At 50.9% G+C, this 26,582-nt stretch overlaps 1 protein-coding gene across 10 annotated transcripts in view; it reads right to left on the bottom strand.

Moving 5' to 3' along the window:
- Nucleotides 1-4,645: 4,645 nt before the first annotated feature.
- The window catches only part of LOC140896059 (zinc finger X-chromosomal protein-like), a 34,805-nt gene continuing 12,868 nt past the window's right edge, over nucleotides 4,646-26,582 (bottom strand). For 8 of the 10 annotated variants that reach the window (XR_012154438.1, XR_012154440.1, XR_012154439.1 and 5 more), the window contains 3 exons: nucleotides 25,629-25,807; nucleotides 14,448-14,663; nucleotides 4,646-7,879 (listed from right to left, as the gene is read on the bottom strand). Coding sequence is in view for 1 of the 10 variants with exons in the window: in XM_073307075.1 (XP_073163176.1) it covers nucleotides 7,822-7,879; nucleotides 25,629-25,807 (237 nt within the window). In the remaining 9 variants the exon portion in view is untranslated. Of the gene's footprint in view, nucleotides 7,880-14,447; nucleotides 14,664-21,576; nucleotides 21,705-25,628; nucleotides 25,808-26,582 lie in introns of all 10 variants that reach the window. The other 2 variants (XR_012154436.1, XM_073307075.1) reach the window with 2 other exon arrangements.

Raw genomic sequence — 26,582 nt, 5'->3', positions numbered from 1 at the left:
TGGGGGAAAAGAGCCATGGGCAACCTGGGGTATGTCTACACTACAAAATTAGGTTGATTTTACAGAAGTCGATTTTTAGAATTCGATTTTATACAGTCGATTGCGCATGTCCATACTAAGTGCATTAAGTCAGCGGAGTGCGTCCTCACTACTGTGGCTAGCATCGACTTACAGAGCGGTGCACTGTGGGTAGCTATCCCACAGTTCCCGCAGTCTCCACCGCCCATTGGAGTTCTGGGTTAAGTTCCCAATGCCTGATGGGGCAAAAACATTGTTGCAGGTGGTTTTGGGTACATGTCGTCAGTCGTCCCTCCCTCCGTGAAAGCAATGGCAGACAATTGTTTCGTGCCTTTTTTCCTGGGTTACCCCTGCAGACGTCATACCACGGCAAGCCTGGCACCCACTCAGCTCACCATCACTGCTGCTGTTGTGGGCAAGTCTTCTGTGGGGGCTGCTGTGATCCAAGTAGCCAATGCAATCCTTGATGTTCTGTTATCAAGGGTAGTGACTCTGGGAAATATGCGGGCCTTTTTAGATTTTAGGTACATCATATTCCTGTCCTTTGTCGCTGGTGAAGAAGTCTTGCAGCCATACATTCCAGTCTGGTCGGCGCTGTAACACCGCATAGCACTTCTGTGGTTGACACTTGTAACAGCTTCAGGGCTCTTGCTCTTTTGCCTTGGCCGAGGTACCTTGCCCTACCAGGACCTCCAAGCATTTGGCACAGAAGCACCTGCAGCAGCTGGCATTGCTACACAGCAGCTGCTCCTGGGTGCCTTTACAGCAGACGGTGCAGTAGGACTGCTAGCCATACTCGTCCATGGTGTACAGCTCCACCGCTTCTGCTGCAACTCTGCTCTCCTGGTCTCCTGCAACTCTGCAGCAGACGGTGCAGTAGGACCAGTAGCCATCCTCGTCTGACAAGTAGCTTGGCTGGGGGTTCTAGGAACGTCTTCCCTGCCCGGCTCCTAGCAACCTCCAGAGCATGGTATACAGCTCCACTGCTTCTGCTGCAACTCTGCTCTCCTGCGAGCTGGAGGCTCCTGCCTCAGGCTGCTCTCCCAGCCAGCAGCACCACGCAGTCGCACCTACCCCAGCCTACCCCTTGCTCCCATGGCTCATGAAGCCTAGACAGTAGTAAGGAGCAGTTCAACTACAGGCTGAGCAAGTGCAGAATGGTGGTAGAATGTGCCTTTGGATGTTTAAAAGCGAGATGGCACTGTTGGTCAGACCTCAGCGCAACCAACATTCCCATTGTTATTGCTGCTTGCTATGTGCTCCACAATAGCTGTGAAAGTAAGGGGGAGACGTTTATGGCAGGGTGGGAGGTTGAGGCAAATTGCCTGGTGGCCAATTTTGAGCAGCCAGACACCAGGGCGATTAGAAGAGCACAGCAAGGCGTGCTGCGCATCAGAGAGGCTTTGAAAACCAGTTTCTCTGACCAAAACACGTTTCACATTTATAGCTAAATGATTTATTAAACAGAGAGTTTAACTGTAGTCAGTGACTTAAACTGATTATTTCAGGTCAGCCTGGGAACATTTTTAGATATGCCGAAGTGAAAGTGACTGGAGCTTAAATTCTTACGTGCCTAAGTCTCTTGAAAATGAGACAACAGTTTCTCACATTACTCAGGTTGTTCTTCAAACTTTTAAAACTAGTAGATCTCATCCCGTCCCTCCTTGTTTTCATTCCACGACTGGAAGAGAAAAACAAGATCCCCAACTTTTTCAACTGCCAACCAATTTCTCAGCTTTGATTGAATTAGTCCAAATGAAGAAACTATTCTTTCTGTGCCTGCAGAAGAGGCTACTGCTGTCAAAAGCTGGTTTAGCCCTTCAACAAGCTCTGGCTCCAGCTAGTGTCTTCCACCACTGACTTTCTTTAGAACATCACCAGCCTGCCAGAAGCTGGGAGTGGATGACAGCAGATGGCTCACTCAATAATTGCCATGTTTTATACATTCCCTCTGATGCATCTGGTGCCGGCCACTGTCGCAAGACACGATACTTGACTAGATGGACCCCTGGTCTGACTCAGTATTGCCCTGCCTATGTTCTTATCAGGAAACATGTACTACTTGACTGATCCACCCCCACCCTGAAATTTATTGATGACCTGATTGATGGGTAATTATTAAATGTCCATTTCATAGCAGCATCTTCTTCAGCAGTTAGCCATTTAGAATATGGGTATGTCTACACTATGAAATTAGGTGGAATTTATAGAAGTCAATTTTTTAAAAAGCGATTTTATACAGTCAATTGTGTGTCTCCCCACTTAAGACCATTAAGTCGGCGGAGTGCGTCCACAGTACTGAGGCTAGCGTGGACTTCCGGAGCGTTGCACTGTGAGTAGCTATCCCACAGTTCCCACAGTCTCCGCTGCCCATTGGAATTCTGGGTTGAGATCCCATTGCCTGATGGGGCAAAAAACATTGTTGCAGGTGGTTCTGGGTACATGTTGTCAGGCCCTTCATCCCTTCCTCCCTCCGTGAAAGCAAAGGCAGACAATCGTTTGGTGCCTTTTTTCATGGGTTACCCGTGCAGACGCCATACCACGGCAAGCATGGAGCCCACTCAGCTCACCGTCACCGTACGTCTCCTGGGTGCTGGCAGACATGGGACTGCATTGCTACACAGCAGCAGCTCATTGCCTTGTGGTAGTAGATGGTGCAGTATGACTGGTATCTGTCCTCATCGTCTCCTGGGTGCTCTTGGCCAGCCTTGGTGAGGTTGGTCAGGGTGCCTGGGCAGACATGAATGCTCCTGGCAGACCTTGGTAAGGTCTGTCAGGGACACCTGGACATAAATGAGAGTGACTCAGGTCATTCTCTTCTTTTTGTCTAATGGAGATTCAGTGCTGCCTGGAATATTGGCAGAGGGATAGCTCAGTGGTTTGAGCATTGGCCTGCTAAATCCAGGGCTGTGAGTTCAATCCTTGAGGGGGCCATTCTGCCTCAGGCTGCTCTCCCAGCCAGCAGCACTGCGAGCAGCCAGGAGACAATGACAGCTAGCAACTGTATTGCACTGTCTGCTGGCAAGCACCCAGGACATGACAATGGCTAGCAGTTGTACTGCACTGTCTGTTGCCAGCCTACTCCTTGCTCCCCCCTCCATGAAAGCAACGGTCGACAATTGTTTCGCACCTTTTTCCGTGCAGGTGCCATATTGCTGTGAGCATCGTAATCCACCCACCGCTTCCACTGCCACTCTGCTCTCCTGCTCACGCCATACCATGGCAAGCATGGAGCCCGCTCAGATCACCATGGCAGTTGTGACTGCTCTAAACATCACGCGCGTTATCCAGCAGTACATGCAGAACCGGAACCTGCAAAAGCAGGCGAGGAGGCGACGGCAGCGTGGTGACGAGTGATGAGGACATGGACACAGACTTCTCTCAAAGTACGGGCCCCGGCAATTTGGCCTGGTGGCAGTGGGGCAGGCTCATGCCGTGGAATGCTGATTCTGGGCCCAGGAAACAACCACAGACTGGTGGGACTGCATAGTGTTACAGGTCTGGGACAATTCCCAATGGCTGTGAAACTTTCGCATGCATAAGGGCACTTTCATGGAACTTTGTGACTTGCTTTCCCTGCCCTGAAGCACCAGAATACCAAGATGAGAGCAGCTCTCACAGTTCACAAGAGAGTGGCGATAGTCCTCTTGAAGCTTGCAGCGCCAGACAGCTACCGGTCAGTCGGGAATCAATTTGGAGTGGGCAAATCTACTGTGCGGGCTGCTGTGATCCAAGTAGCCAACATGATCACTGAGCTGCTGCTATCAAGGGTAGTGACTCTGGGGAATGTGCAGGTCATAGTGGATGGCTTTGCTGCAATGGGATTCCCGAACTGTGGCGGGGCGATAGACGGAACCCATATCCCTATCTTGGGACCAGAACACCAAGGCAGCCAGTACATAAACTAAAAGGGGTACTTTTCAATGGTGCTGCAAGCACTGGTGGATCACAAGGGACGTTTTACCAACATCAATGTGGGATGGCCGGGAAAGGTTCATGATGCTTGCATCTTCAGGAATTCTGGTCTGTGGGAACGGCTGCAGCAAGGGACTTACTTTCCAGACCAGAAAATAACCGTTGGGGATGTTGAAATGCCTATAGTTATCCTTGAGTACCCAGCCTACCCCTTAATGCCATGGCTCATGAAGCCATACACAGGCACCCTGGACAGTAGCAAGGAGCAGTTCAAATATAGGCTGAGCAAGTGCAGAATGGTGGTAGAAGGTGCATTTTGACGTTTAAAAGCGCGCTGGCGCAGTTTACTGACTCGGTTTGACCTCAGTGAAACCAATATTCCCATTGTTATTGCTGCTTGCTGTGTGCTCCACAATATCTGTGAGAGTAAGGTGTAGACATTTATGGTGGGGTGGGAGGTTGAGGCAAATCATCTGGCTGCTGATTATGCGCAGCCAGACACTAGGGCGATTAGAAGAGTACAGCAGGGTGCGCTGCGCATCAGAGAAGCTTTAAAAACCAGTTTCATGACTGGCCAGGCTACGGTGTGAAAGTTCTGTTTGTTTCTCCTTGATGAAAACCCACCCCCTTGGTTCACTCTACTTCCCTGTAAGCCAACCACCCTCCCCTCCCCTCCCCTCTTTGATCACCGCTTGCAGAGGCAATAAAGTCATTGTTGTTTCAAATTCATGCATTCTTTATTAATTCGTCACACAAATGGGAGGATAACTGCAGAAAAACCTGAGTGTCTCTGGATTAAGTTTAGAAGTGTGAGCAACAAGAGTGATGTAGTGGTGGGAGTCTGCTATAGACCACCGGACCAGGGGGATGAGGTGGATGAGGCTTTCTTCCGGCAACTCGCAGAAGCTACTAGATCGCACGTCCTGGTTCTCATGGGCGACTTTAATCATCCTGATATCTGCTGGGAGAGCACTACAGCGGTGCACAGACAATCCAGGAAGTTTTTGGAAAATGTAGGGGACAATTTCCTGGTGCAAGTGCTGGAGGAGCCAACTAGGTGGAGAGCTTTTCTTGACCTGCTGCTCACAAACCGGAAATAATTAGTAGCGGAAGCAAAAGTAGATGGGAATCTGGGAGGCAGTGACCATGAGTTGGTCGAGTTCAGGATCCTGACCCAGGAAAGAAAGGTAAGCAGCAGAATACGGATCCTGGACTTCAGGAAAGCAGACTTTGACTCCCTCAGGGAACTGATGGGTAGGATCCCCTGCGGGAATAACATGAGGGGGAAAGGAGTCCAGGAGAGCTGGCTGTATTTCAAAGAATCCCTATTGAGGTTACAGGGACAAACCATCCCAATGTGTCGAAAGAATAGTAAATATGGCAGGCGACCAGCTTGGCTTAACAGTGAAATCCTTGTGGATCTTAAACATAAAAAAGAAGCTTACAAGAAGCGGAAGATTGGACAAATGACCAGGGAAGAGTATAAAAACGTTGCTCGGGCATGTAGGAATGAAATCAGGAGGGCCAAATCGCACCTGGAGTTGCAGCTAGCAAGAGATGTTAAGAGTAACAAGAAGGGTTTCTTCAGGTATGTTGGTAACAAGAAGAAAGTCAAGGAAAGTGTGGGCCCCTTACTGAATGAGGGAGGCAACCTAGTGACAGAGGATGTGGAAAAAGCTAATGTACTCAATGCTTTTTTTGCCTCTGTCTTCGCAAACAAGGTCAGCTCCCAGACTGCTGCGCTGGGCAACACAGCATGGGGAGGAGGTGGCCAGCCCTCTGTGGAGAAAGAAGTGGTTAGGGACTATTTAGAAAAGCTGAACGTGCACCAGTCCATGGGGCGGGATGCGTTGCATCCGAGAGTGCTAAAGGAGTTGGCGGCTGTGATTGCAGAGCCATTGGCCATTATCTTGGAAAACTCATGGCTATCGGGGGAAGTCCCGGACGACTGGAAAAAGGCTAATGTAGTGCCCATCTTTAAAAAAGGGAAGAAGGAGGATCCTGGGAACTACAGGCCAGTCAGCCTCACCTCAGTCCCTGGAAAAATCATGGAGCAGGTCCTCAAGGAATCAATCCTGAAGCACTTACACTAGACGAAAGTGATCAGGAACAGTCAGCATGGATTCACCAAGGGAAGGTCATGCCTGACTAATCTAATCACCTTCTATGATGAGATTACTGGTTCTGTGGATGAAAGGAAAGCAGTGGATGTATTGTTTCTTGACTTTAGCAAAGCTTTTGACACAGTCTCCCACAGTATTCTTGTCAGCAAGTTAAAGAAGTATGGGTTGGATGAATGCACTATTTGGTGGGTAGAAAGTTGGCTAGATTGTCGGGCTCAACGGGTAGTGATAAATGGCTCCATGTCTAGATGGCAGCCGGTATCAAGTAGAGTGCCCCAAGGGTCGGTCCTGGGGCCAGTTTTGTTCAATATCTTCATAAATGATCTGGAGAATGGTGTGGATTGCACTCTCATTAAATTTGCGGATGATACTAAACCAGGAGGAGTGGTAGATACGGTGGCAGGTAGGGATAGGATACAGAGGGACTTAGACAAATTGGAGGATTGGGCCAAAAGAAATCTGATGAGGTTCAACAAGGATAAGTGCAGGGTCCTGCACTTAGGACGGAAGAATCCAATGCACCGCTACAGACTAGGGACCGAATGGCTAGCCAGCAGTTCTGCGGAAAAGGACCTAGGGGTGACAGTGGACGAGAAGCTGGATATGAGTCAACAGTGTGCCCTTCTTACCAAGAAGGCCAATGGCATTTTGGGATGTATAAGTAGGGGCATTGCCAGCAGATGGAGAGACGTGATCGTTCCCCTCTATTCGACATTGGTGAGGCCTCATCTGGAGTACTGTGTCCAGTTTTGGGCCCCACACTACAAGAAGGATGTGGAAAAATTGGAGAGAGTCCAGCAAAGGGCAACAAAAAGAATGAAGGGACTGTAACACATGACTTATGAGGAGAGGCTGAGGGAACTGGGATTGTTTAGTCTGCAGAAGAGAAGAATGAGGGGGGATTTGATAGCTGCTTTCGACTACCTGAGAGGTGGTTCCAAAGAGGATGGTTCTAGACTATTCTCAGTGGTAGAAGACGACAGGACAAGGAGTAATGGTCTTAAGTTGCAGTGGGGGAGGTTTAGGTTGGATATTAGGAAAACCTTTTTCACTAGGAGGGTGGTGAAACAGTGGAATGCGTTACCTAGGGAGGTGGTGGAATCTCCTTCCTTAGAAGTTTTTAAGGTCAGGCTTGACAAAGCCCTGGCTGGGATGATTTAATTGGGGATTGGTCCTGCTTTGAGCAGGGGGTTGGACTAGATGACCTCCTGAGGTCCCTTCCAACCCTGATATTCTATGATAACTGCCAAGGTAGCCCGGGAGGGGTAGGGGAGGAGGGAAGCACCAGATGGGGTGGTGGAGGAGGGAAGGTTGGAAGGACAAGGCTACACTGCACTTCAAAACTTGTTGAATGCAGCTTTCTGTTGCTTGGGCAGTCCTCTGGGGTGGAGTGGTTGGGTGCCTGGAGGCTCCCCCACCGCTTTCTTGGGCGTCTGGGTGAGGAGGCTATGGAACTTGGGGAGGAGGGCAGGTTGGTTACACAGGGGCTGCAGCGGCGGTCTGTGCTCCTGCTGCCTTTCCTGCAGCTCCACCAGACACTGGAGCATATCAGTTTGATCCTCCAGTAGCCTCCACCTTGCCTCCTGCCTCCTCTCATCATGCTGACATACCTTCCTCTCACTCGTCCTTCCTGTCCTCACATTTTTTTTGTGCTTTTCTGGACTCTAACATTGTCTCCCTCCACGAATTGTGCTGGGCTCTTTCAGCGTGGGAGGACTTCATGAGTTCAGAGAATATTTCATCGCGAGTGCATTTTTTTCGGCTTCTAATCTTTGATAGCCTCTGGGACGGAGATGATACGTGGGGCAATGAAACATTTGCAGCTGCAGGAGGGAAAAAAGGGAGATTAGTCTTTAAAAAGAGACATTTTAGAGAACTATTTAAAACCTTGTCGCTAGCAATATACCAAACAGCTTGACATTTTTTAAAAATGTTAAAATTCATAAATGCCTAATAAAACTTTTAAACTGGAAATCTACACGTAGGAGATTTGATTATATTGAGCAATAAAAAATCATTTCAGAAGTCCAGCAAGAAGAGTAAAAACGTAATGGATAAATACTCCCATAGCAAACTAGCCTGCCAATTATATTTTGAACACAAACAGTTCAAAATTCATGAGCAATCCTCCCAAACCACAAATTGATGCCAATCAGCAAAATGAGCATTTACTTGCATGGAAAGCCATGGTGGGCCGTCTGTAAGAATAGTGCCAAAATAAGATTACTAACTAGCGGAGCCAGATTATTCAGACATGCCCACACCACCATCTGCAAAGTCACTGCTTTCAGAGGAGCATTGTTCAGAATGACAGGTTTCAGAGTAACAGCTGTGTTAGTCTGTATTCGCAAAAAGAAAAGGAGTACTTGTGGCACCTTAGAGACTAACCAATTTATCTGAGCATGAGCTTTCGTGAGCTACAGCTCACTTCATCGGATGCATACCGATATTCCACGGTATGCATCCGATGAAGTGAGCTGTAGCTCACGAAAGCTCATGCTCAAATAAATTGGTTAGTCTCTAAGGTGCCACAAGTACTCCTTTTCTTATTGTTCAGAATGTTGTTTCATTCTGTTGGGGGGGAGGGATAGCTCAGTGGTTTGAGCATCAGCCTGCTAAACCCAGGGCTGTGAGTTCAATCCTTGAGGGGGCCATTTAGGGAGCTGGGGCAAAAATTGGGGATTGGTCCTGCTTTGAGCAGGGGGTTGGACTAGATGACCTCCTGGGGTCCCTTCCAACCCTGATATTCTATGAATCTATGAACCAGGCCTTGGAGCTCTTGGATGCCCTGTTTGCATTGGCCATACATTCCTTTTTGACTCAGGCATACTGGGATTTCTTGAAAATATTCCTAACAAGGGTCTTTTTTTACAACCTGCAGCCATGGCAGAGTTTTTCCACCCAGTCCCAGGTGCTGAAATCAACACTAGAGGCTGTGCTCTGAAGAATGTTGCTCCTTCTTCCCAGTCTCCTGCTTTGACTTGTGTTGTGCCTTTCGCCCTGCACACGATGCTCCTTCTCCCTCGTTATGTAACTCCCCCCCACAAAAAAACAAAAGAACTAACTTTTACCCCTCCTCCAATGCAGGGCATCGCAAAGGCTGTGGGTTGCACTACAGAGCCTGCACAGCAACCCTGACCAGGGGGTGGAGAGGGAATGGTAGCACCAGGTGCCAACAGCAGGGCCAGCCATCCCAAGCAGGAGACCCCTGGGAACAATTCACTTGGGGCTGGTAATGGTCCAGGATGCAGGCACTGGGCTGCTTGGTGTTAGTACTTTTCATTCAACTTTCTTGAGCCTGAACCACTGTTCCAGCAGCCAGAAGGGCTGTTCATAAAGCTCCTCGCCTGGCAAGCCACGCCCCGGCTGATTGGCCTAGGTATAACCCAAGGTCCGAATGCTGGGCTGTATCCCACCTGGTGCTCCCACTGGCCAACTCCTGCCACTAGCTCAGCTCACCTGCACTGGCACAAGCTTGGCCTCCGAAGGAGCGTTCACTGGGGCCCACGACCTCCCTTGCAACCTGGGGAGCCTGGCTGCTGCAGTGGGCGATTTCCCTGGATTTCCCAAACAATGGCACGTTCCCTCCCCCGTGTGCCTTGCACCACAGGATGGCAAACCACAGCCCAGACACCCATGAGCTAAATCAACCTCCCACCCCCGGCATCATCCCAACTTCACGGCTGGAAGAACCAAAGCACAGAGCAGGAATATACCCTGAGGTCCCCAGGGGGAAATACAACCCCAGGAGCCTGATCCCAGTGTTCGGGGCATCCTCCACAGAGCGCTGGGGGGATGGAGCTGGGAGTGCCTGGGCCTGGCCACGCTGCACCATGGCACAGTGCTGCTGCTTGCCCCAGTGACCACAGGTGGCATAGCAGGCAGCAGCCTGGCATCGACCCAGGTAGCATAGCTGGCAGCAGGTTGGCGCTGACCCCAGGTAGCATTCCCATTAGGAGCATGGTGCTGATCCCAGCTCTCCTCCTCTTGCCTGCAGTATGCCTCCTGTTCTGGGAACAAGCAAGCAGTGCAGCTGCTGGGAAGGAACAGCTACTTCTCCCTCTTTGCCAGCCCCCCGTGTTTGATCAGCCAGCGCCAGCGGCTGGCGTGCCCGGCCCCGGAGATGACCCTGCGCCAGATCAGCCAGCTTATTCGGGTCTTGAGGCAGCTGAGACTGCGAGATGCTAATGAGGCCCAGCTCCCCCACACTCCGAGGTGAGCAGGGAGGGTGATTGTGGGATGCTGTGGGTCCTGGCAGCAGCAAATTCCCCACCCCTGCACAGCAGGCGAAGGGGCCAATTAATGGCCCCCACTCTGCACCAGCCCAGCCAGGACAGCAGGGAGAGATGTGGTGCCAAGACCTCTGGGGCACAGCATGGGGTGCCATGGACTATGCAGTCGGGCTGGATTCTGCTCTGACCCACAGACCCCAGAGGGACAGCTGTGAGCAGGCTTTCCCCGACTGGAGCCAAACCCCACCCAGGCAGGGGCCTGCAGCAGAACAGATGGGTGCCCACAAGAGTGGGGCTCTCCCAGCTGCCCCAGACACTGACCTTGCCCTGGAGCCAGCCCCGCCTGGCAGGATCCTGAGGGAGCTGTGTGCCCTCCTCACCCTGCCTCCTTCCGGTGCGTTTTTGGGCACCTCTTCTAGCCCAGCAAGCGGGCAAAGGGGATTGTGAGAGTGCAGGAGAGAGACCATGGGGGGCAAGCGCGGAGGGGCTGGGTGACTGCAGGCAAACCTCGGGCTCCCCATATTATCGGGGCCAGGAACTGGGGGACAGGCCCAGTAGCAGCAGGCTGGCAGCACAGCGGTCTGCCCCAGAGAGCATGGTGTACATCTGACCCTGCTGTCCTCTCTCCCTCCCAGCAGAAGCCGCTCCGCCAGTGTCTCCACGGGGTCCCAGCAGTCCCAGGGCTGGGCTAACCCCTGCCTGCATTGCTTCCAGAGACGGCACGGCTGCAGCCCACCCTGCGTTAGCTGAGGGGAAGGAGCCAGTTGACAGGACAGCCTGAGCGTCTCTGCACTGGCCTGGAGGAGAGGAACCGCTGCCCCACAGAACCCCTGGCACCCCTATAGCCCCATTTCTCGGGCTGCAGCCTTGCAGTGTTGCCAATCCAGATCAGGGATGGGGGGGATCCATCCTCTAGCTGGCTGCAGTGACCCTCCCCGGGGGCTGGATCAGTTCCACATGGAGGTGACCCAGCCTCCCAGACACAGAGGTTGGCGGAGCTGTGTCCCCCTCAGGAGCCTGGCAGCAGCAGAGTTGTACATGCCCAGCAGGGGCCCCACTTAGCTATGCACATGGGGCTCTCCAGCTGGCCCAGCCACAGGGTGTGTCCTTCCTTGGGCCAGTCACCTTACTCCCTGGCCGCTCTCTGGCAGAATGGGGTCCCCACAGGCATCCCCCGCCCCCGCTGCTGTGTTGGCTATGGGGGCGGGGCTGAGGCACAGGGAAATCCCTCTGAAAATGGAATTCCCCCGCGATCCCCAAGCTGGGATCCTCCCCCAGGCCGGGGAATGTCCTTGATTTGGCATCACTGGCTGGGCAGACATTGCTTGGTCACCCCCATCACCTGCAGCCTGGGAGCCCCATGCCAGTAGCTTTGTCACCAGAGCACGATTCCCCCAGCGTGGCTGGATTCTAGCCTTGGGTCAGCAGGAGTCCTCCCCCTGGAAGCCATCTCAGCCTCCCTGCGCTGACCCACCACCCTGCCCTGCCTGTGGCTGCTCCACTCAAGGGCTGGGCTCCACTAGTGATTTATAAAACAAGACCTCGAATTCCTGCCATGAGGCAGGGTCCCTTCTCCGAGAGCCTAAGGGCAGCCAGCGCAGAAGGAACGCCGGGCTCCGAGCCTGGGACTCAAAGGGCAAACTGATGCTACTGCTCCCTCCCACCGATTACCCCGCCAAATAAAGAGGACACTGCTATGCTGTGGGCCTGGCCTGTGCTTAGCGCGGAGCAGATGTTTGCCTTGTGGGGGCAGGGGCAGCAATTAAACTGCATGGATGGGACAGGTGGGAGGCAGAGGAGCTGGTGACCCTGCCTAACCAGTGGTCTAATTACACTGACCTAGCACAGGGAGAGGGGCCAGTTTCCGCCCCTCCCACAGCTCCGCCAGTGCTCCCCTAATGCTGTCCTGCAATCTTGGGCAAGCCACCCAGGCAGAGATTTAAAAAAAAAAAGCCTAAGGGAATTAGGTGCCCTACTCCCTTGGGCTCCTTTGAAAATCTCAGCCTTACTCATACTGTGCCTCAGTTTCCCCACATGTAAATATGGAACAACATTGAGAGACTTGTGAGGTGGGTGCAAAGGCAAATTCACGAAGGTCATAGAGAGCTCTGAGATCACCAGCCCGATGGGACAGAGCCAGGCCACAGGCGGCGTGACATAGGAACAGCTGGCAGTTGGATGTGAACAAGCGACCGAGGCAGCTGGGTGGGGAATTCCCTGGTACCCAGCCAACACGTGGGGGCAGGAGCGGGAAGGCCAACAGGCTGCAAGAAGAGTCTTGTAAATACCACCGACACAGTGAGAGCCCGGTGGTACTAACCCAGTGTCCCTCTCCCCCGCCAGCTGTCCGCCTCTGGCATTGGGACCCTGACCTCACAGAGAAGAGCTGCTATCTAAGCCAAGCTCTGGCAGAGCACGGAGTGAAGCCTGCAGGGAGGCAGGTCCTGCCGGGTGGATGTGGCTCTGGGCACTGGAGCTATTTGAACAGGTGCCAGGGTGCTCACCCCAGCTGTTAATCAAACACTGACCTCCCACATGTGGCACAGGTCCCGCTGCCCCCCACAGGCAGGCACATACCCATTGAGATTCCCCGCAGGAGGAGATGCCAGCACAAGCCACGCTATGAGATGGCAGGAGAAAAGGACAAGGCCCAAAGGATCAGGAGCCAAATGAAAGTGGACACAGCACCCTGGAGATTCATGTGCGCGGGGCTGAAGTGACTGCCAGATGTAGGGTCAGGAAGGGAATTCCTACACCCCCCAACTCCCTGCCACCTTCCTTTGGGGGTTTCTGGGACCACCCCCCAGGCTCAGGCAGGTGTAGGATCCCACCCAGACAAGTATAGCTATCCTGGGCTGCTGGCAGGTCACTAGAACGGTGCTATATGGGAGATCACAGTGCTGGGTGACCCCTGAAACTCCAAAGGACTCCAACCCAAGCGGGGGGAAGACTGGCTTTGGCCAGGGCTCCAGCTGGATGCTGGCCATGTTGTTCCTTGACCAGGTAGAGGGGTCACTGCCACATCGCTCTTTGGGGGTGGGGGCGCTCGGAACATTGAAAGCTGCTGCAGGCCCAGCCGCACAGAATAGGAGCCCAATCAAAGAGCACAGCAGGATTCAAAGGGGCTGAGCAGTGATGGGGAGCTGCCCTGGATCCCCTCAGTCACTGCTACACCCCAGGGTCCCTTGGAGGGTCCCCTGCAGTGTGCCACACCCCACAGGAGCCCCTCTTCCTCCGCCTCCTAGCCTGAGCCTCTGGACTCCAGCCCTCCTGCTTCACACCCCAAGCTCTGCCCTGCGAGTCAGGCCCTGGGCAGAGATGCATTTGCTCTTCAGCCTGGAAAGTATTTGCAATGACCCCAAATAGCCTGTTCCACACAGAGCAGGGTTTATTAGTCAGCTGGGACACAGTCCGGGAAGGCCTTGGGCTAGCACAGAGAAGTGAAGATTAAAGCACAGTCTGTTGGGGCCAAGTCAGCACAACACACCAGCCAAGCTGCAGTGGGACTGCAGCTTCAGCTATGTCCCTCTGACCTGGAGGGAGTCCCAGGAGAGAGAGCCAGCTTCCTCCAGAAGTCCTTCGTTCTTGAGCTGGTCTCTGCTCAACCTCCCTGCTGCGGGGGTGGGGGTGGGGGGCGGTCTCTTCAGGAATCTGCATAAATACAGCAGGTTCCTGACAGTTCCTTACTGGTCCTATTGGCTGCATCCTAGACAGCAAGGGGTCACCCACCCCTCATATCCTGCGCTGCCCCAAGAGCAGACTCAATACCTTTCCCTCCACTAGGCAGCCATGGGAAACTGAAGCACACACCAGCATCATAAAAATATTACAGCAGATTCCCACTTGATTCCGGGACATATCCAGGTCCAGGGAGAAGGACTGAGTATCTGCTAGGGACTGGACTGGGCCCAAAACTCACCTGCACTCATGGTCCAAGATACACCGAGATCAGAGACCGCGGCTCATGTATTAACCCCCTGGGCCACTCTATGCCCTTCAGAGGGAATGCAATAGTCGTCACCTCCAACAGAAACTAACAAGGTTTATTAGCATTACTGGATGCTGCCGGCCACAGTCCCAGATGACTTTTAACGGGACAGTAATTCCCATGAGTCAGCTTCCCTTCAGTACAGACCCCGCATAGCATGGACCAGCTTACCTGGAAAGAGTCTCCATTTGTCAACCCTGCTTCTGCACCCAGTCCCCGTGAGCAACAGTTACTTGGTGCCTCATGCCCAGGCCAGGGAAAACTGTCCTCTCAAGCCAACACTGCAGCTAACGTTGCAGGAGGATCTTTTATTTCGGAGGCTCGCAGCCTGCTCTTCTGAGTGGGTGTGCGCTAGGCTCTGTTCCCGAGTCTCCCTGCTGTGTGCGCCTGCAGACAGAGACAGCCCAAATGAGAAACAGCCTGTCTGCACAGCACTCTTCAGGAATCTCAGAGCACAGGCAGCTGGCAAGTGTGCCTAGGAAGCATGGGATCTTAACTAGCCAAAGTGAGGAGGGCATTACAAAGTGAAGGGGCAAGTGACAAAACCCCACAGGTAGATATAAAAAAGTGACCTTAACAGAGGACTAGTTGTTGGGGAGGAAGGAGAATGGAAAATTGCAAGGGGGCTCAGGCAATTTCACCAGCATTTGTTTAATCCCGGGCACTGTCTAGGCTGCAGCTTCCATTGTTGCCCAGCAATTCCCCTGGTGGAGCTGTAATGGTACAGAAAAGGGCCCACAAACTGTCTTAATGTAGACAAAACCTAAGTAAGAGCTGTGTGCAGCCTGTATGGACCGCTGACTTCAGACCCTGTACCCTGTACAGAATACGGACCCTGGACTTCAGAAAAGCAGACTTTGACTCCCTCAGGGAACTGATGGGCAGGATCCCCTGGGAGAATAACATGAGGGGGAAAGGAGTCCAGGAGAGCTGGCTGTATTTTAAAGAATCCTTATTGAGGTTACAGGGACAAACCATCCTGATGTGTCGAAAGAATAGTAAATATGGCAGGCGACCAGATTGGCTTCACAGTGAAATCCTTGCTGATCTTAAACACAAAAAAGAAACTTACAAGAAGTAGAAGATTGGACAAATGACCAGGGATGAGTATAAAAATATTGCTCGGGCATGCAGTAGTGAAATCAGGAAGGCCAAATCACACCTGGAGTTGCAGCTAGCAAGAGATGTTAAGAGTAACAAGAAGGGTTTCTTCAGGTATGCTAGCAACAAGAAGAAAGTCAAGGAAAGTGTGGGCCCCTTACTGAATGAGGGAGGCAACCTAGTGACAGAGGATGTGGAAAAAGCTAATGTACTCAGTGCTTTTTTTGCCTCTGTCTTCAAGAGCAAGGTCAGCTCCCAGACTACTGCACTGGGCAGCACAGCATGGGGAGGAGGTGACCAGCCCTCTGTGAAGAAAGAAGTGGTTCGGGACTATTTAGAAAAGCTGGATGAGCACAAGTCCCTGGGGCCGGATGTGTTGCATCCGAGAGAGCTAAAGGAGTTGGCGGATGTGATTGCAGAGCCATTGGCCATTATCTTGGAAAACTTATGGCGATCGGGGGAAGTCCCGGACGACTAGAAAAAGGCTAATGTAGTGCCCATCTTTAAAAAAGGGAAGAAGGAGAATCCTGGGAACTACAGACCAGTCAGCCTCACCTCAGTCCCTGGAAAAAACATGGAGCAGGTCCTCAAGGAATCAATTTTGAAGCACTTAGAGGAGAGGAAAGTGATCAGGAACAGTCAGCATGGATTCACCAAGGGCAAGTCATGTCTGACTAATCTAATTGCCTTCTATGATGAGATAACTGGCTCTGTGGATGAGGGGAAAGCGGTGGATGTGTTGTTCCTTGACTTTAGCACAGCTTTTGACATGGTCTCCCACACTATTCTTGCCAACAAGTTCAAGAAGTATGGGCTGGACGAATTTACAATAAGGTGGATAGAAAGTTGGCTAGATTGTCGGGCTCAACGGGTAGCGATCAATGGCTCCATGTCTTGTTGGCAACTGGTATCAAGAGGAGTGCACCAAGGGTCAGTCCTTGGGCCAATTTTGTTCAATATCTTCATAAATGATCTGGAGGATGGTGTGGCTTGCACCCTCAGCAAGTTTGCAGATGACACTAAAGTGGGAGGAGAGGTAGATATGCTGGAGGGTAGGGATAGGATACAGAGGGCCCTAGACAAATTAGGCTCATATCCAGTGTGCCCTTGTTGCCAAGAAGGCCAAAGGCATTTTGGGATGTATATGTAGGGACATTGCCAGCAGATCGACGGACGTGATCGTTCCCCTGTATTCAACATTGGTGAGGCCTCATCTGGAGTACTGTGTCCAGTTTTGGGCCCTACACTACAAGAAGGATGTGGAAAAATTGGAAAGAGTCCAGCGGAGGGAAACAAAAATGATTAGGGGACTGGAACACATGACTTATGAGGAGAGGTTGAGGGAACTGGGATTGTTTAGTCTATGGAAGAGAAGAACGAGAGGGGATTTGATAGCTGCTTTCAATTACTTGAAAGGGGGTTCCAAAGAGGATGGCTCTAGACTGTTCTCAGTGGTAGCTGACGACAGAACAAGGAGTAATGGTCTCAAGTTGCAGTGGGGGAGGTTTAGGTTGGATATTAGGAAAACCTTTTTCACTAGGAGGGCGGTGAAACACTGGAATGCGTTACCTAGGGAGGTGGTGGAATCTCCTTCCTTAGATATTTTTAAGGTCAGGCTTGACAAAGCCCTGGCTGGGATGATTTAGTTGGGGATTGGTCCTGCTTTGAGCAGGGGGTTGGACTACATGACCTTCTGAGGTCCCTTCTAACCCTGATAGTCTAGGATTCTATGTACGTTTGAGCCCCACAATCCAGATAGCTCTATTCCAATCACCTAATCTAGGGGCTCCCATGCTAGGTCCCTTGTACCCAGTTTCTTCTCTGTGCTAACGCAAATAGTCTCGCTTCCCCATAGACACCAACGGAAAAAACTCTGAGCAGCTGGGACTAGCCTCTCAAGGACATAGGAACCCCAAAGACCCGTAGTAACCAGTCCCCCTGGTGCCCACAGGATCTTTCTGCCTTCACCGTCAGCCTCCTAGCCCCCCCGCATCATCACCACTTGCTGCTCCTGTCGTATCTCAGACAGCTCTGCAGGTCAGGGATCTACTCCAGTCAGGGCCATTTATGGCACGAGATTAGGAACAAGCAGTGCAGTCTTCCCCCATAGCTGCCTCGAGCACCTTGAGTGCTGAATATGCTGTACAACACTGAGCTCTTCCCAGCTCCACAGGGGGAGAAAGCTCCTCAGAGCCAACTCCCCAAGCCAAATCAAGAGCATCCAATTGAAGGCCAGAAGGGCGGCCAGCATCCCACACATGGCCTGCTAGGAACAGTCCTTTGGCACAACAAGCCAGGTGGATATAGACTGATGATTTTCTGATTTATGAGGGTTTTTTTATGTTATTTAAGTAAGAGTTTTTCTTTTTAAAAATAAACCTGTTTCAAATGAAACCAGAATTTAAGACAAAACATGTTAAAGCCTAAACTTATTACAACCCCGGAAAATATTTAAATAAAAAATAAATATGCTGAATCCACGAGCCTCTCTCAAAAATGCAGGAGTTAAAGGTTGCTTTTTTGAATAAAGAACAAACCAGGGGTGGAGGGAGGAGAGATATGATAGAACTATTGAGGCCTAGTTTTATAAATATGGCACAACAGTCAGAAAGTCACGACACCGTCTCCTTTACAAGAGACTTGACGAGACTAGGAATTTAAGCTCCAGTCACACTTAAGCATATTTGAAAGTTATCTCAGGCTGACCTGAAATAATCCAAGAGCCAAGGTAGGTGAGGTATCATCTTTTATTAGACCAACCTGAGCTCCATGTAGCTTGAAAGCATGTACCTTCTACCAAGACAAATTGGACCAATAAAAGATACGGTCTCACTTAACTTCTCTCTCTGATATCCTGTGACCAACATGGCTACAACACTGAAAACAACTGAATCATAGAATCATAGAATATCAGGGTTGGAAGGGACCCCAGAAGGTGTCATCTAGTCCAACCCCCTGCTCAAAGCAGGACCAATTCCCAGTTAAATCATCCCAGCCAGGGCTTTGTCAAGCCTGACCTTAAAAACCTCTAAGGAAGGAGATTCTACCACCTCCCTAGGTAACGCATTCCAGTGTTTCACCACCCTCTTAGTGAAAAAGTTTTTCCTAATATCCAACCTAAACCTCCCCCACTGCAACTTGAGACCATTACTCCTCGTTCTGTCATCTGCTACAATTGAGAACAGTCTAGAGCCATCCTCTTTGGAACCCCCTTTCAGGTAGTTGAAAGCAGCTATCAAATCCCCCCTCATTCTTCTCTTCTGCAGGCTAAACAATCCCAGCTCCCTCAGCCTCTCCTCATAACTCATGTGTTCCAGTCCCCTAATCATTTTTGTTGCCCTTCGCTGGACTCTCTCCAATTTATCCACATCCTTCTTGAAGTGTGGGGCCCAAAACTGGACACAGTACTCCAGATGAGGCCTCACCAATGTCGAATAGAGGGGAACGATCACGTCCCTCGATCTGCTCGCTATGCCCCTACTTATACATCCCAAAATGCCATTGGCCTTCTTGGCAACAAGGGCACACTGCTGACTCATATCCAGCTTCTCGTCCACTGTCACCCCTAGGTCCTTTTCCGCAGAACTGCTGCCTAGCCATTCGGTCCCTAGTCTGTAGCTGTGCATTGGGTTCTTCCGTCCTAAGTGCAGGACCCTGCACTTATCCTTATTGAACCTCATCAGATTTCTTTTGGCCCAATCCTCCAATTTGTCTAGGTCCTTCTGTATCCTATCCCTCCCCTCCAGCGTATCTACCACTCCTCCCAGTTTAGTATCATCCGCAAATTTGCTGAGAGTGCAATCCACACCATCCTCCAGATCATTTATGAAGATATTGAACAAAACCGGCCCCAGGACCGACCCTTGGGGTACTCCACTTGATACCGGCTGCCAACTAGATATGGAGCCATTGATCACTACCTGTTGAGCCCGACAATCTAGCCAGCTTTCTACCCACCTTGTAGTGCATTCATCCAGCCCATACTTCCTTAACTTGCTGACAAGAATACTGTGGGAGACCGTGTCAAAAGCTTTGCTAAAGTCAAGAAACAATACATCCACTGCTTTCCCTTCATCCATCCAGTTTAATTCACTGACTTCAGTTAATCCGTCTGTTTCATCAATAGTTTAAGAGTAAACGTGAACCAAGTTTTAAGAAGAGAGCTTTATGTACCCAAGACATGTAAAGGCTGTTTTGGTTAATAAATGCTGTATCCTGGTTTGTGGGTTTCATTAAATTCCAGTTGCCATCCTACTTCACCGTGACACAAACTGTGACCAAACAGCTGATTATCTAGTAAATAAGCAATATCTCATTCACCATTTTCTAATGTGCTAAAGATGTGTAAGGATCAGGCCTTTGTCTGCAGCCATACTGTAAGGCCTAAAGCCTTCGTCTGCAGCCAGATTAAAAGAGCCGCCGAGCAGCAGCCATTAGCTGAGAAGCAGGAAGTCACATCCTCACATTCCATCTACATTACATTAAAGCAATGTCAGATCCGCTGTAAAGAAGGAGACCCTATCCTAACGGCCCCCACTATCACCAGATAAAGAAACAGATCTTAAGAGGGTTAAAGAAAACTTAGTTTGACAGCATCTTGTCTGTCAGGAAATCATTTATCAATAGTTGTAGTTGTGAAATCCTCATTTCTTTATTGGTTTGTCATTATGGTCCTCACTTCCCTATTGTTTATCTGTATGGTCTCTGTCTGGTTAGTTAATTGTTTCTGTGTGTTACATAATTAATTTTGCTACGTGTAAATTAAGGTGGTGGGACAGGATTGGTTAGAGAATTTTGTTACACTATATTAGGATTGGTTAGTAAAATTTTAGTATAATGATTGGTTAAGGTACAGCTAAAAAGGACTCAAATGTCACTATATAAACTGGAGTCCAAAAGGAAGTTCTTTGGGAACCAACTCTAGGACACAGCCCCGAAGATCTCAACACGGCTCCAATGCAGAAACTGGAGTCCCCCAGATGAACCTGATCCTGACTGGCCATCAAGAAAAGTTCATCTGTCTTACTGGGAGTGGTGAGCACTATATGCGTAGAGTGTGCAGTCTATGTTTGGTGATTGTTAATAAACAGAGATTATGTAGTATATTACTGTGTAAGGCTCTTTCACTGGTAAAAGACCCCATAAACCCGCAAAAGATTAAGCCCTGAGTCCACAGGGAAAGCGTGTTTGCTCTGAGTCCATGGAGGAGTAGAGCCCAAAGCCCACAGAGGGGTAAAGTTAGATGCCTAAATTAAGAGGTTTATGCCTTGAGCCCTAGGAACTGGGTAAAGGTGGGTGCCCTTGAGCGTGTGAGTAACAGAATTTTGTGTGGGTAACAGATGTACAATAAGAATGTGAAAATATTAATCTAGATCATTGCTTAAATAAACGTGAGCCCTCCAAGGTAGCAAAGATGTACCAAAGCCGTTGCAAAGCTCTATTTAATTGTAAAATCCAGACATAATGATTATGTCAACCAATGAGAAAGCACCACTCTTCAGAAAATAACTGAAGTACAAATGGAAAAACTGATTAACATCAGTGATTTAAATGGCCTTGATTTCAAATCAATCCACCAGGCAACACAAGCTATAGGCCCAGATCCAATTCAGCTGCTCTTCTCTAGAGTACAAGGGGCTCCATGGCACAGGCAAGGCTCAGGCTCCAGTCACGAGAGTTCATGAAAGATGCAGGAGGTGGGTACGTAGCTGCATGCTCCTGTGAGATAGTTACAGGGCAGGCCAGTAACCGGAGAGTGCCAGCATAGCTCCAGTTACAGATCTTTGCGAAGATATCACAGAACAGCCTGAGCCATGGCCGCGTGGCTCAGCCCTGAGCCGCTGTGATGGGGCTTAATTTTGGTCACATCTATTGTGGGGTGAAACTTCATCAAGTGCCCCAATCACTGAGGTGCTGACAGCTGCCGGAATTGACGACACATGCCTGTTGCTTGGGTGACGATCAGCCACCTCTCCAATGAAGGGGAAATGTATCCTCCATCTACCACACCCAGGGAGGGAACTAAGAGAAGGGGAGTGCGATCTAGTGGGCATAGACTTCTGCCCATTTGCCCCAAACTTGACCCCTTCTGTCCCATCCCCTCCAACCCGTCCATGTCCTTGTCCTGTATTCTGCTGGAGGCAGACACACAGCATGGAAAATTCCAGCCCAAATTATAGTTTGGCAAAGTTATAAGCACCTGAGATGGGTCTTCTCCTGGAAAGTGTCACACCACCGTAATAGGTAAGGCTACCAGTTTTGCCTGTAACAAACAGTCTGGAGAAGGTAGTTCAGGAACATCTGTTCTCCCGGTCTCATACGACAAGGCTCAGGGGACAGTGGATGAAATTAAAAGGCAGCAAAATTTAGAATGGAGAAAAGGAAATATTATTTCATGCAAGCACATGTAGTTGGATGGTGAAACTGAATTGTAAGCATGAAATTAGCAAGATTCCAAAAGGGAGTGGCTATGTATAGGGATAACAAGACAAGTCAGAGTGATCATAAAAAGAAAAGGAGTACTTGTGGCACCTTAGAGACTAACCAATTTATTTGAGCATAAGCTTTCATGATGCATCCGATGAAGTGAGCTGTAGCTCACAAAAGCTTATGCTCAAATAAATTGATTAGTGTCTAAAGTGCCACAAGTCCTCCTTTTCTTTTTGCGAATACAGACTAACACGGCTGCTACTCTGAAACCTGAGAGTGATCATACTTAATGCTAACAAACGTGGGAAGGGATGTTAAGCTTCATGCTTCAGGGCTTAATCCAACCTCCCTAGATAGAGCAGGATGAGACCTAATGCAGGGGCAGATTATCCCACATCTGATACTGCCAGGTTCTTACACCTTCCCCTGAAGCACCAGCCTCTCTTGGAGACAGGACATTGCACTAGATGTCTGGCCCTTAGGAACTGCCAGACTGGATCAGAGCCATGTTCCGCCTAGAGCTGCACTAGCTCCGCAGGGCTAAAACAGACGGGGCTAGTGAAGTGATGAGACCTCAAACCAGGACATGCCCCATGGGGCCAGGTGTGTGGACCCTCTGTATTGGGAATGCACAAGGAGGAACAGAGTACCTCTCCCCACACAGGCTCAGCGAGGCTAGCCGGAGTCAGCACCGCCAGCCTGGGTGAAGACACTGGCAGGGCAGTAAAAGTGGGACAATACCAGAATTACTTTTTGGCACGCAGCCTGAAGACAGACACACACAGCGGGCTGAGTCTGCCTTTGCCTGAGTGGAAGGGCTCTGTCAACGCCCCTTCCCTCTCCACAGATATGGCAGGGATCTCTTTTGGTCCCCAAGCTCCTCTAAGATTTCACTGCAGCCTCCAAAACAATTGGAGGGGCACAGCCAGTGGCCTCTCTCTGAGCTGTGGCTATCTGAGCCGCCATTCTCAATTACAGCAGCATGTTGATGACGACCACAGACAGATGACAGCAGCATTTGATGGCTGGGGATGAACTGGGCTGGCTCTCCCTTCTATCTGGGTATACAGCCCCCGTGCTCTCAGCTGGCTAGGCAGCAGTGGTCCCAAAGAACCAGCACTGTCACATTGCTGGAACATTTCCCGAGAGATCCCAAGCATGCCCTACAAGGGGAGGTTAGAAGCACCTCACTGATCCCGTCACACCAAGACTGGGTGGCTCAGCACGAGGCCAGGGGATGGCCTGGTTGCAGACATCAGTGAATCACAGAATATCAGGGTTGGTAGGGACCTCAGGAGGTCATCTAGTCCAACCCCCTCCTCAAAGCAGGACCAATCCCCAATTAAATCATCCCAGCCAGGGCTTTGTCAAGCCTGACCTTAAAAACTTCTAAGGAAGGAGATTCCACCACCTCCCTAGGTAACGCATTCCAGTGTTTCACCACCCTCCTAGTGAAAAACTTTTTCCTAATATCCAACCTAAACCTCCCCCACTGCAACTTGAGACCATTACTCCTTGTCCTGTCGCCAGCTACCACTGAGAACAGTCTAGAGCCATCCTCTTTGGAACCCCCTTTCAGGTAGTTGAAAGCAGCTATCAAATCCCTCCTCATTCTTCTCTTCCGCAGACTAAACAATCCCAGTTCCCTCAGTCTCTCCTCATAAGTCATGTGTTCCAGTCCCCTTATCATTTTTGTTGCCCTCCGCTGGACTCTTTCCAATTTTTCCACATCCCTCTTGTAGTGTGGGGCCCAAAACTGGACACGGTACTCCAGATGAGGCCTCACCAATGTCGAATAGAGGGGGATGATCACGTCCCTCGATCTGCTGGCAATGCCCCTACTTATACATCCCAAAATGCCATTGGCCTTCTTGGCAACAAGGGCACACTGTTGAGTCATATCCAGCTTCTTGTCCACTGTAACCCCTAGGTCCTTTTCTGTAGAACTGCTGCCGAGCCATTCGGTCCCTAGTCTGTAGCGGTGCATTGGATTCTTCCGTCCTAAGTGCAGGACTCTGCACTTGTCCTTGTTGAACCTCATCAGATTTCTTTTGGCCCAATCCTCTAATTTGTCTAGGGCCCTCTGTATCCTATCCCTACCCTCCAGCGTATCTACCTCTCCTCCCACTTCAGTGTCCTCTGCAAACTTGTTGAGGGTGCAATCCATAAATGATCTGGAGGAGAGTGTGAAGATATTGAACAAAACCTGCCCCAGGACCGACCCTTGGGGCACTCCACTTGATACCGGCTGCCAACTAGACATGGAGCCATTGATCAATACCTGTTGAGCCCGACAATCTAGCCAGCTGGACAGTGGCCAGGCCAGGGAGCCGCAGGTGCTGAGACAGCCAGCTCTCCTCTGGGAGCCTTAATGCCACAATCTGAGTGCCCTGGTGATGTCACGAAGCAGAAGTGGCAAACCCCAGCCAGGGTACAATCCTGCCCTGGGCTCCCTGGGTGCAAAGTGCTGCCTTCTCAGAGTGTTGTTCCCACCAGCTACCACACAGCTGCTGTTAGCAAGCTTCCTGCATTTCCTTAGCAGACCTCTGGTCCCTCGCCCTGCCTTGATACATGCCTGAGTGAGAGTTAAGCAGGAAATTATCTCCTGCCTCCAGAACTCCCTGACAAGCTGGTCTCCCGCAGGGATGGACGTGCTCCAGCTGAGCCCAAGGAAAGGCTAGCCAGCAAGTCACTGACCCATACTGTGACTGGCATGAAAGAACTTGCTGCATGGCCACCAGCTGGTGCGTCCTGTGCTCTGCATGGACGGAGCTATGTTTGAAAACACAGACAAACCTGAACAGACCAGCCTTGACCCCCTGTAGACAAGCCTGAACTGGGTGGTCAATGTATGGTGACGTGTTTGAAGCAACCTTTACTGGAGGGCAGGGAGAGCCTGGCCTTAGGCATGGCGCCAGACCCCCGAGCCTGCCAATTGGGGTCACAGTTTAGTAGGGCACCATTTGGGAGCGGGGAGTGTCTCAAACACAGCTCCATCTACAGCATCTTCAGGTAGCTGGGCCTGCTCAAAGGACACCTCTAAGTGAAGAAGAGGGGCGGAGTGCTCACCAATAGCCACCAGGCAGATGGGCCCGAGTGGATGGTCTCCATGAGGAAGCCCTGCTGAGGAGCAGTTTGCCCTCTGAATAGCAGCAGGAGGCTTCTAAACCATCATCCACCAGACTGTAAGATGTTGTTCCAGGGCCCCGCAAGCGGGCGTTCTTCCCCCTTTTCCACACACACACTTAACCCTGAAGGAGTCACAAGCCCTGGTATCACAAGATCAATGACATGCAAAGGGTTTGCTTCCGACACCAGCAGTAGCTTCAACAGTCCTTTAGATATGGCCGAGCCCTAGTGGGCCCAGGTGTTCCGCTACAGATAGAATCTCGCTGTGGCAGCAGCAGAATTCCAGCCACTGCTGCAAAGCTGTTTATTGAGGGGCTAATGCGAAGGCAGGTGCCTGGAGCTGGCAGCCCAGAGAATGGCTGGGAAGTAGCATAGAGGACAAGGCAGCATGCACAGAGCACTGAACCCAAGTGGAGAAGGCTCTAGGCCTGAGCTGCAGCCTTTGTTCTGGGTAAAGGTGGGAGGGGAGTGCTGCGATGTCCCATGCTCTGGGATCAAAGCCATTGGCTGTTCACTGTCTGTGCAATGCGGTTAGCTCCGCATTACTGTGTGAGCGAGGATGGCACAGCCTTCCCTGGGGAGGGAGAAGGAGCATGCTTAGCTTTCTAGGGAAGCTGCTTCTGTAGCATGGAAATTACACTGATGGGCCATCAGACCCAAGGCTCAGTCCTTTCAAGGCAGACAGCATCTCACCTGAGCTGTTCCACTGGGGGGCTGTCTGGTTTCTTCACGCTGCTGGAGAGAACACCATGCATTCTGGCTTGGTGGCGCTGCAAGTGATGCTTGTGGCGGAAGGCATAGCCACAGGAATGGCATTCAAACTGCCCTGGAGTGACGTGGGCTTGAAGATGCGCTCTCAGCAGCACCTCGCTCTGCAGGCAAAAGGCAGATGTGATGCGCTAGGACAAAAGCAGCTGCAGCAGCCATCGCTTCTCAGCTCCCGAGTAAAGAGGAGCCATATCCTCACTCCGAATGACAGGGGCAGGGTGCCAGCACCTGGGCTGATCAATAGGGGATGGACATTCCCTTCAAACTGAAGAGACCCAGGGGTCTCCTTGTGCAGGAAAAGGTGATGGATTTGGAGCCTTTCACCTCTAGGTGGCTAGTGTGAATCCAGCCTAGATAAGCCACCACGGTCCTCTGTTAGCAGCTGGTGGCTCTTGTGAATCGAGTGCTGGGCCCACACCACCCAAACCAGCACCCAACAGGCCACTTTGTGGGCAGCCCAGATAAAGAGGCCTAGGACCGAAGGAGCTGAACTTCCATCTGTCCACGAAAGGCAGTAACTCTACATCAGAGCTGGAGCACGGTGGCAGGGGGCAGAGCAATCCTGGGGAGGCTGGCACTGCTATGGGCCATGCCATCCCTGCTCTGTAGGCAGAGGGCTTCAGTCTCCAGAGATGCTAGGAGGTGAGACCCCAAATATCCCATCCAGTGAAGTGAGCTGTAGCTCACGAAAGCTTATGCTCAAATAAATTGGTTAGTCTCTAAGGTGCCACAAGTACTCCTTTTCTTTTTGCAAATATCCCAAGGTAATTCACGAGAAAGGGGCTCTTTCCTTGCCACTAGCTGAACTGGGAGCTGCTGGCCGTGTCAGGCTGCATTTGTCTAGTTACTAGCCTGCACTGCCAAAGACCCGGAATTTGG

This window comes from Lepidochelys kempii, chromosome 12 (genome assembly GCF_965140265.1).
Source record: "Lepidochelys kempii isolate rLepKem1 chromosome 12, rLepKem1.hap2, whole genome shotgun sequence".
NCBI lineage: Eukaryota > Metazoa > Chordata > Testudines > Cheloniidae > Lepidochelys > Lepidochelys kempii.
Note: the sequence above shows the minus strand (reverse complement) of the source record. Positions and strands in the feature narration are given on the sequence as shown.